We start from the raw sequence: 10,596 nt of genomic DNA, 5'->3' as shown, positions 1-10,596 counted from the left end.
TTTTTTTCTTCAAATAATACATATAAAATCAATGATTACAAATAAAAAATGAATGCAATTATGAATAAATAAAAGGTCAAATTAAACTTAGCATGGGATTTCGATGTCCTCATGTGATGTAAATCCCAGAATGTGTTAAATGGCTTGCCTTTAAAAACAGGTGCACAGTATGGACACCATATTATGTGCTTGAAGGGCTGCTTTGCAACATTATCTGTCAAGGCTTATATTAGACTGCCATCTAGTGTTCAGCTTTTGTACAAGTGTTGTATCAAATGTAAATAGCAATCAATATAGTTTTAATGTTCTTTTCTTAAAAAAAAATATGAAATGTTTTACATATGATCGCTAGCAAATTAGGAGTTAGGACTTCATCCAAACGGAGATTTCACTGTATTTTTTTTATATACCATTGCTCATTGTTACTGCAAAAAAGAAGCCTGTTATAGCCTATCCACTGTTATTATATGCGCAAAACATGAAACAGTCAGTCAGGGGGCAGTTTTCTATATGTCCCTTCATGTTTGATTCAAAAGTATAATTTACAGGTTCATGGTTTGTCGTACATGGAAATGAAAAAGTGATGTCAGAAGTGGGATTCGAACCCACGCCTCCATTCGGAGACCAGAAGTCCCATTCTGAGGAAGGTTTTTCACCTTGAGTCTGGCGCCTTAGACCGCTCGGCCATCCTGACAACTGTGCAGTGTCTGCGGCGCTAGAGTTTTTGACTGCTACCTAAACGCAGACATGTTTAGAAGACAAATAGCTTATTAAAATGGTTTATGAGCGCTTGTACGCAAGTGTAGTGTAGTGAGGTTACTTGTTATGAAATCATTACTTTCAACGTAAGTCAAGTTTTTCAACACGTTATGACAGGCAGACGTCCAAACTAGCTGTAGCCTAAAAAGCGTTAGCTGCACTGCTACTTGTTCGTAGGGTCGACACTAATTATGTTATATTCGGTCTATTATTGCGATTTGCTGGCATTCAATCTTAAAATTAAATTCATACATCGCTTAGCATTTGGAGATGACAGAAGACGAAAGGCGAGTCCTAAGAAGGATTGGTGATGCAATTACTTCCTTTGCAAGGAGCCGTATTTGTGTTGCATCTTTAATAAAAGCAATAAGTAAGGCTCAACGTCTTTTACAATATACACTTTACGTTTTTTATTTGTCTCTCTATTGTGCTGTAGTCTATTGTTTGCCTGTATCCGTCTATTTTCGCATGTGTAATCAAAATTAGAAATGAAATAAGAACATGTTTAAACATACAATATAATCAGTGAATTCATGTTTTTCCCGTGTTTTCAGTTGTCAGCGCGTGGATTTCTGAAGTTGAGCCGTGTTAGCATTGAAGTTTAGAACAAAAAAGCTATGTCAGAAGTGGGATTTGAACCCACGCCTCCATTCGGAGACCAGAAACCCCAGTTCACTGGAAGGTGCTACCTTGAGTCTGGCGCCTTAGACCACTCGGCCATCCTGACAGCTGAACATGTGTTGCTCAAATAAACATATATATACCTACACTCTGTAGCCAGTCAAATAGATATTGATTAAAATATATAATCTCCCTTTTATTATTCGAGATACTCAATTATATCTTGAATTTAAATCAAATGTACTCGTAAAACTCAAAGGTTCGCGTGCGTTTTGACATAGATGAACGTCCACGAGAGGGCAATAGTCGGAGTAGAGTAAAGAGTAAAACCAAATGTACTTCCGGTGAAATGTCATGTGACTCAATGGACCTATTATAAAACTATCCGCCCACTTTACTACATAACCACGATCAAGTCATTCTTATGAAACAAAAACAACACCCTTTTATTCACTCTACCGTCTTTTACTGGACACATTTTGGCTGACAGATTGAGATTTGTGTCATAAAACAGAAATGTCGATGTACAGGAACGCGGTTTGGTTGGTGAAAGGACTCCAGGAGTATACAAAGTAAGTGGAGACGTAAGCTAGGCTATATAAATGTTTCTACTGAGGGGGTGCATTGTAAACTAATGTTGTTCGAGTCTGTTAAACATTTACCTAATCATCTCTGTGCTGTAGCCTATTAACCTTGAGAGCACTGACTTCAGACTGTAGGCTACACATGTTCTTTAGAACCCTCCAGAGCAGTGAACGACGCTGTCTTTATATATTTAGTATCCCCGAATAAAGGCTATGTTACAATAATGTGTTACATTCCTTTATAACCCTATGGTAACAACCCCATATTTGTCTGTAAACTATGAACATTTGATTATTTCTGATCATAAAGTCAAAGTCAAATTTATTTCTATAGCACATTTAAAAATAACATAAGTTGACCAAAGGGCTGTATGGGCTGTATGCTACACAATTCAATACAAAACAACATGAGAAGAAAAAATAGGGAGGAGTGTCAAACGTCTCTTATTTTGTTAAAGACAAATGCAAAAAAAGTGAGTCTTCAGCAACGTTTTACGCTGGACAAGTTTACAGGGATCCAGGTTCCATTCATTCACCCACAGTCATACCAGTGGTGGTAAACTACGGTAGTAGCCACAGCTGCCCTGTGGCAGATTGACTGATCATGCTCATTTCTGCCAAATTATACTGTTTTTCCTTTTTAAATAGATCATAACACAAATAGCTCTGTTATGTTGTATCATTTGACATGCCTTTACCTATGTAATGTGTATGTTTATAGTGTGTGTGCACCATCACACCATGGCAAATTCCTTGTATGTGGGAACATACACTGGCTATAATAAACCTGATTCTAAAATCAAGATATTTCATTGAGGCCTACTATGTTACAATAAGAAACAAAAAAGCTGTAAAATGTCCCTTGTTTATGGTGTATGTATTTACTGCTCTGCTCTTTGCACTCTACAGGAGTGGCTATGAAGCAGCAGCCAAGCACTTTGTTCCAGCAGACCTGGAAGGCGTCAGACTGGATGGGAGGTCCTTCATGGTAACGGGCTCAAACAGCGGTTTAGGAAAAGCCACAGCGCAGGAATTAGCAAACAGAGGTACATGTTTGAATGTGTTGCACTTGCATCTGTATTATCATGATATTTCAGGATTTTAGTCTTACACTTTCACTTATTTAATTTCATTTTGTATTTCTAGACTTAATTCATACCTTTTCTTTGCTCGCATATTCACTTGATCTACTCTTTATTATCATACTGCCTTATGCCATTGTCAGAAACAGCCTGATTCTCACAATAATTACCATGTCTGCAGGGGGAACCGTTCACATGGTGTGTCGGAGCAAGGAAAGAGCAGAAGCAGCCAAAAAGGAAATTGAAGAACAGAGTAAAAATGAGGTGAGCATGTCATATGTCTGTCTGAGACATTATTCTGTCAGTCCATCTGTACAGTGGAAGTCATGCACAAAGAGATTCAGTAGTGAACATGTGTTGGAGGTCTTTTAGAAATGGATGTCCTTACATGGTTTGTCCAGCAGAGAGCAGTGTGGACTCCACTGGAAAAACAGATAGTGTGTGAGTTTGGAGAGGACAAGGGTTAGTTGTCATCCATAGTTGTCATCAATAGACTAAGGTCATAGAAAGTGCTTGACTTGAATAGGATACATTATTCTGTCTGCATGTGTTTTATCCACCATCATGTTATTGTGTATTATATAATCACTAATTCCAATATCCTCTCTTAAAGAAAAAGCTACATCCCAGTCTTTATGAAAAGACGTTCAACGGTTTAAAATGTTTTCTGTTTGTTCCCAGAATGTTCACGTCCACATCCTTGACATGTCCAACCCCAGACAGGTGTGGGAGTTCGCCCAGAGCTTTGACAAACCTCTCGATGTGCTGGTAGGTGGTGTGTGTGTGTGTGTGTGTGTGTGTGTGTGTGTGTGTGTGTGTGTGTGTGTGTGTGTGTGTGTGTGTGTGTGTGTGTGTGTGTGTGTGTGTGTGTGTGTGTGTGTAAAATATTAGTTGGTTTATCTGTAATACACACATCGGTGGTTTGTATAATAATCTTAACGAGTTGTCGTGTTCACCAGATAAACAATGCGGGCTGTATGGTCAACCAGAGAGAGGAAACCGAGGAGCATTTGGAGAAGAATTTCGCTACAAATACACTCGGTAAAGAATTTAAAATACATTTTAAGTTTATCTGAGTTTATAGACAGGTTCCATAGCTATACTTTTTTGGAGACTTTACATTATGGAATGTTACTAAACAAATTTATGTACCAAAGGTTTTAAATGTTAGGGTAAATGTTTAAACCAGAATAAAAAAAATGTCTTAAATTGTAACCAAGAACCATCTTATCAAAGAATAAGCAAGCTATTGGTACCCTACAGTTTTCAATAATCAAATCAAATCAGTTTTATTAGTGTAGCCCAGAATCACAAATAGCCTGCAAAAGACGACAACATGTTTGTTTAACAAAATAATAATGCCCTCTTCAGTAATTGCTGTTCTAAGAAAAGTGATGTACAAGCATGTGACCCAAATAAAGGAAACTAGTAAATCAAAATGAAATTGTTATAAATGCTTACGTTTGGATTCTCAGTTGTATCAGATGCAAAGAAAAATCAGAGTTGCTGAACGGACTTCTGTGCTTATGTTTTTCAGGTACATATATCCTCACCACAGCACTGCTACCGGCACTGAAGAAGGCTACAGACCCAAGAGTGGTGGGTTTCATTTTAACTGAGGAAAAATTAATGTGTCATGCCTGCTGCTTCCCCTTATTTTATTGTATTATCCCCTTTTTCTTTTTTTATACTGTATGTTTTTATTTTACTTTATGAGTTGTTGCATGTTATGTGGAAAAGGTGGATTATAAGTTCTCCTTGCGATGAATTGTATATTTGGATTTATAAATTGTAAAGTGAAAAAATAAATGTATATAAAATTGATATACATTGTCTTTTCCCCCAGATTACCGTGTCATCGGGCGGTATGCTCACGCAGAAGCTGAACGTTGAAGACCTCCAGGTTGAGAAAGGGTCGTTCGATGGCACGATGGTCTACGCTCAGAACAAGGTAGAGGGAGGCTGGTTTACAGCCACTGTTCACACCAGAGAGAGAGCCAGACAGAAATCATTTGGCCGTATTTGTTTCAATGTTTGCTGAAGTGCATTTTGTTTCGTTTGTGTGACAGAGACAGCAGGTGATTCTGACAGAGCGATGGGCTGCTCAGCACAAAGACATCCACTTCTCCTCCATGCATCCCGGCTGGGCTGACACGCCAGGTACACAAGAGGAAGGAGATTTCAGAACTGAAGTATTAGGTGCTGCAGTTCCTGGTGTAGTAGTGGTTAGAGCGCCCGCCCATAGAGGCTCAGAAGTAGCAGGCCACGGGTTTGAATCCGGCTTGTAGTCAAAAGTTTAAAAAAAGGCCCCAGAAAAAAACCAACCATGCCTGTTTTTCTCTGTCTAGCCGTCCAGACGTCCATGCCTTCGTTCCACGCTAAGATGCAGAATAAACTGAGAACAGAAGCCATGGGCGCCGACACCGTGGTGTGGCTCGCCGCGTCTGCAGCCGCCGTCAAGCAGCCCAGTGGACTCTTCTTCCAGGGTCAGAGAGAGATCATGTTTTGTCCCTGTAGAGCTTTGTAGAACCAGTATACATATTATATGTAGTAGTTTTTTTTGACATCACTGCTTTTTAATTTTTATAATAGCTAAATATACTAAATAGCAGAAAGTATGCGAATGTCTCATATATTTCCATCACATTTTTTTTTTCCAGATCGCAAAGCGGTGGCGACCCACCTGCCCCTGGCCTTCTCCAAGGCCACACCACAGGATGAGGAGAAGCTTCAGGCTGTGCTGGAGGAGCTGGCCCTCAAGTTCAAACCTTAAGATCTTTGATAAAATGCTCAGGCCTTTGATCAAACCAAGCACTCCTCAATAAGTATCAATGTTTACATAATCCGTTATGAGACGAGTTTCTACATTTCTGCCCAACTGTCGGGCTTTATTTAAAAAAGCTCTCTAAAGTGAAGTGAGGTTGTTTTGAGAAAAGGAACAATCTTGTCCAGTTGTTGGGGGGGGGGGGGTTGATCAGAACTACACCAAATGAAAATCTATATTTGATTCTTTAAACACGTTTAATATAAAACTGCTTAATATAATACTGTATGAATGCAGCCTACATCACGGGGAATGTACAAGACCAATGGTGCTCTGATATAAATGCTACACAAAATGCAAATTTGTATATTCAATTGTTTTTGTATATTAAAATTATTGTAAAATGTTCAGGTCACTTTGTTTGGTAACAGAGTGGTGGGTCTATTATTTACTAATTAAATGTATTTATTTATAAATTTTTGTCTCATGTCTGTATCTATGTGTGTCATGTCCTGAACTTGGAAATAGACAGTTAGCTGACAAATGGTGAGCGTAACGTTCAGTAATAGATGAAGTAAAGCCTTTCTGGTTTGGCTTTATCCGGTTCACGTAATGTCTTAAAATATACTGGTACCATGCATTTATCTGTAAAGCCTTATTTAGAATGTGTTCTCAATTTCAATATTTCACAATAGTATTCAGGATTGCATTAAATACCAAGAATCACTTGCTGGACCCCTAAAGTTCTGACAGAATTAGAAACCAAAATGACAACAGTCTTCATGATACTTAAATAGAAGTATTCACTTTCTTTATAGATAGTCCTATATTCACACTAACATGCAGCCAAATACATTAAACTGATTCCTCAAATGACAATGCAACTGTTTTGTTTTCTCAAGTAAAATATATCCAAAATCAAATAATCATTGGTTGCAGACTTTATGAATCAAAAGTGTACTTTGTTTTGGGCAAATAGTATATGCTATTATTAAGATAAGATACCAGTTCAGTATTATCTTAAATAATTTTTTTTCCATAAAGATATCTCTTAATGAACAAGACTCAAAATTGGTTGAGTAGATGAACCTGCTCTTTTAATGTCATTCATACATACAGGGTTACATTAATGGACACACTGAAACTGTCTGTTATATTTTCCTGCGACAGAAAATTAGACCACTGGCCTCCAATTTTGTCTCTCCGATTTTCTTTTCTTTTTTGTTTTAAAAGGACCACACTGGTATTTTAGCCCATTTACATCACAAACACTTTACATGATCACATGTTTCTGTTCTGCGAATAATATTTTTTTTCTTTTGCTACTATTCCAGGCAGCCAATGCTTTACATTAAGTTCAAAACAGAGTCAGTCAGTTAACTGGGAAACCAACAGCTTCTTGGAAAAGACTGGAAAAATCCATCCCATAAACCCCAAAACTGTACACCATGCATTTGATAGTGGAAAAAGAAATTGAAATATACAATATATACTTGTAGTTAGGGAGCTGAAACTTCAGGAAAACACTGGTAAGGCCTTAGTACCCGGCGCAGGCTCACATTCATGAGTAAAAAGCTGCTGTAAATGTACCGTTATGGGTAGCTACGAAAGTGCAGACATCTTTTTTTTTTTATGAACAGTCAAGCCTAAAATGTTTCATTCCTCTACTATTAGATTAGTCTTAAACAGAAATGTTTTCTCGATCTAAATATCAAAAAACATCTTTGGGAAATACTCATTGGGGGGGGTTTGAGAACTTGAGTTACTATCTGATCATTAAATCAAAACCATGACATCACCATCACAAAATTTTTTAAAAAATCATATTTTCTATTCACAGTGTGATATATATTTTTTGCTTGTTTTGATTCCAGTGCATTGACATTAAAGTCAGTATACAGCTTTTAAGACTTAAACAAAACAAAATAAGTAACGATCCGAACAAAATCAAAAAGCAATCTTTAGTTTCCATTGAGTCCTGGTTTTAGGTACATCATGTGTTGCCACTGATTAGCTCGATAAATGATATGTTTGTTTGCATGTCAGAAAAAATGCATAATAAATAATCTTGTAAAAAAAGCTGCAAGCAGTCTGATGTTAGTTTACGGAACACAAAAGCTGACAGGTGTACTCTGCACTTCAGTGGATTTAACCAAAGCGCTGTGTGTTCTTGCAAGGGATAAAGAGGGTCGATCAAGATGCATTGTGATCAGTGCGACATGATTTTACATTTTACTTCCATTTTAGTTATCATTGCCTGTTGGAGATGCAAATGTAAGCTCTGTGCCAGATCAGGTCAAAATCAACACTTCTACATCACCGCCTGTTAAATGTGATTGAGTCAGTGAGATTGTGAGGGAGTTATGGACCGATGACGGGCTTTGCATCTAAAAACGCATGTAAACTCTGGGTTTCACAGAACTCGGATTTGTGAGTTGAAACCTACAGGAATGCATGAAAATTAAGTAAATAAGTTTTTTCTTCCTCAATTCCTTACAAAGTCAAATGCCTCAACCTCTCCCACACACACTCATATACAGGACAAACACACACACACACACACACACACACACACACACACACACACACACACACACACACATCCCCCACCCATCCGTCACACAAACTAACAAACACTCTCAACCGTTTGTAACCTTGTGTCAACCAAGGCCTGTCCTGTTTCCCAGGCTTCACTGGCCTGCAGTGTCCTCTCACTGTGAGCCGCTTAAACAGCCGCCGCTTGTTGTTGAATAACTGTTAAATATTATCCCGATGACATGGACATTGTTGGATATGCTTCTCTGTTTCTCTTCCAAGTGCAACTTGCAGACGCGAATGAAAAATATAAACCCCGTCACAGTTCTGTCCTGCTGTCTGCCGGTCGACCCCAACAGACCTCAGGACACCACAGGAGACATGTCCCACAGCTGCGGAAGACAACACAAGACATAATCAATTGGTTGCACGTTTGTTTGAACTGGCTACTGAAGAGACACTGCTGCCGACAGTTCAAGACAGATGTTCTATGTCTGCAAAAAAAATAAAAAATGGCAACAGATTTTAAGTATGGTTTGTTTTGTATCTAGAAGTATGTTGTTGGCGTCATCTAGAGGTGAAAGTTGTAGATTGCAACGCTCTGTCTCTACCTGTTCCTGTTTTCGGAGAATTTATAGAAGATACAGTGGCCCTTGAAGGACAAGCAGCTTAGTTTAGTCTATTCTGGAAAAACGCCAATTCTCTTTCCACGCTGCTCCTTTAAGCAATATACCAAAAACACAAAGCAAAACCACCAGGGGCAGCTTGTATTACAGCATACTAACAGCGTGAACACATGGGGCTTGATTTGGGCCCAATATAGTTTCATCAAATGTAATAAATAAAACTAGACCTAAAAACCTAACGTCCTTTGCAGAGGTAAAACGCTCACACTGCTAAATAGTGACCCCCACTTAACGTTACTGCGTGTGCCCGTGCACATATCTTATCTTAAGACTCATGAATGAACAAGACATTTTATATATATTCCCATACACACACACCTTGATAACCTTGTCGGTGCCGGAGGTGAGCAGGTTTCCAGTGGTGGGCTCGTAGTGCATGTAAACGATGCTGTGCTTGCTGTCGTGAAAGGTGGCGGTGGGCGCTCGACTGCAAGACGCACAAAGGGGGGAAAAAGTGCCGTTAAACTTTAGTCTGTGTGTGTGTGTGTGTGTGTGTGTGTGTGTGTGTGTGTGTGTGTGTGTGTGTGTGTGTGTGTGTGTGTGTGTGTGTGTGTGTGTGTCGCTGCGGAGAGGCTGCTGAGAGTAATCAAAGAGAGTCAGTATGTGAGGACCACAGAGGTCTGCTTGTTTACTCACTCCTCGTCGGTGATGGACTCGTGGCAGCTGTCACACACGCGCACCTCGAACTCAAAGCCCATGAGGGGGATGGTGGAGCGCTTGGACGAACACTTGCCGCACACCGCCTGGCCGCACTTCCTGCAGTGGTGCTGAGGGGAACACAGGAGGACGTATTAACATGTCAGCGTGAATTAGCCCTTAAGAGTCTGGCTTTGTTATCCAGTGAGAGGAAAAGCATCAGTAGTGTCCTAATAAATGGTATCTGATGGGGAGGCCAAAATCATTGATTAGCAAGTCACAAGGAAGTGTACGATCTTGGCTATGTAGTCCTAAATGTAGCCTCAAGTCAAGACCATCAAGTCCTAAACAATTGACCTTAACTTTACCGTATAAAATGCCTTTACATTTTAAAATAGTCAACGTTTGCCTTAGCAATACAAAGATGGTTTTAACGTCTATTTCTATCAACTGTGTATTTGAAATTGGAAACTCTAGAAACACCAACATTAAAGTGTGTTTTCTTTGGTTCTTACTTACAACAGAATGTCCCTGAAAATTGGTGGACAAAATGGCTGTTACAAGTATCAATGAACAATCTCCCTCACACGGTTGAATATGAATAGCCGCAACATAAAGCGCCGGTTTCTAAGGGGTATTGTAATATTCTAGCCACATCCATGGTGCGATGGAGCTACATATCACAAAGTCTAAACTGTAATGTTAGTATTAGTGTCAGTTGATTAACAACATAGGAACTTTTAATAAAAATGTGAAATGAATAAAAGTACATCAGGATTTGGACTGTAGAGTAGTCCAAAGTACCTGTCGTAGGCCGATCTTCTTACTGTCCCACATCTGTTTGAAGTTCCAGAAGAAAGGCTGCTCACACTTCTGACAGGAGTCACTGTCCAACCACTCCGGGGTCTGTGTGTGCAAGGACACGTTTT

General features: G+C 39.2%; 2 protein-coding genes across 2 annotated transcripts in view; one reads left to right on the top strand and one right to left on the bottom strand.

The window, feature by feature from the left end:
* The first annotated feature begins 1,800 nt into the window (after window positions 1-1,800).
* On the top strand, window positions 1,801-6,277 carry dhrs12 (dehydrogenase/reductase (SDR family) member 12). The gene is made up of 10 exons (XM_080038387.1): window positions 1,801-1,952; window positions 2,874-3,010; window positions 3,228-3,310; window positions 3,728-3,814; window positions 4,006-4,087; window positions 4,584-4,645; window positions 4,893-4,997; window positions 5,116-5,206; window positions 5,395-5,532; window positions 5,707-6,277. Exons 1-10 carry the CDS (start codon window positions 1,897-1,899, stop codon window positions 5,817-5,819), a joined length of 954 nt encoding a protein of 317 aa, XP_079894513.1. The 5' UTR covers window positions 1,801-1,896; the 3' UTR covers window positions 5,820-6,277.
* Window positions 6,278-6,750: 473 nt separating this feature from the next.
* wdfy2 (WD repeat and FYVE domain containing 2) overlaps window positions 6,751-10,596 on the bottom strand; it is a 14,230-nt gene continuing 10,384 nt past the window's right edge. Inside the window, exons 9-12 of the mRNA XM_080037591.1 lie at window positions 10,472-10,573; window positions 9,668-9,798; window positions 9,350-9,458; window positions 6,751-8,737 (exon numbers count right to left, since the gene is read on the bottom strand). Of these exons, the coding sequence (XP_079893717.1) occupies window positions 8,708-8,737; window positions 9,350-9,458; window positions 9,668-9,798; window positions 10,472-10,573 (372 nt within the window). The 3' untranslated portion in view covers window positions 6,751-8,707. The remainder of the gene's footprint in view (window positions 8,738-9,349; window positions 9,459-9,667; window positions 9,799-10,471; window positions 10,574-10,596) is intronic.

The sequence above is a fragment of the Ammodytes marinus genome, assembly GCF_949987685.1.
Source record: "Ammodytes marinus genome assembly, chromosome: 12".
In the NCBI taxonomy this organism is placed as follows: domain Eukaryota; kingdom Metazoa; phylum Chordata; class Actinopteri; order Uranoscopiformes; family Ammodytidae; genus Ammodytes; species Ammodytes marinus.
This window is presented reverse-complemented; position numbering and strand designations above follow the sequence as displayed.

What these genes read in the sequence shown, in the direction of transcription:
- dhrs12 (XM_080038387.1), top strand. Translation starts at nt 1,897, where the DNA reads ATGTCGATGTACAGGAACGCGGTTTGGTTGGTGAAAGGACTCCAGGAG. An exon ending in GGACTCCAGGAGTATACAAA is followed by an intron (nt 1,953 to 2,873) that starts GTAAGTGGAGAC and finishes TGCACTCTACAG; the next exon opens with GAGTGGCTATGAAGCAGCAG. An exon ending in ACAAACCTCTCGATGTGCTG is followed by an intron (nt 3,815 to 4,005) that starts GTAGGTGGTGTG and finishes CGTGTTCACCAG; the next exon opens with ATAAACAATGCGGGCTGTAT.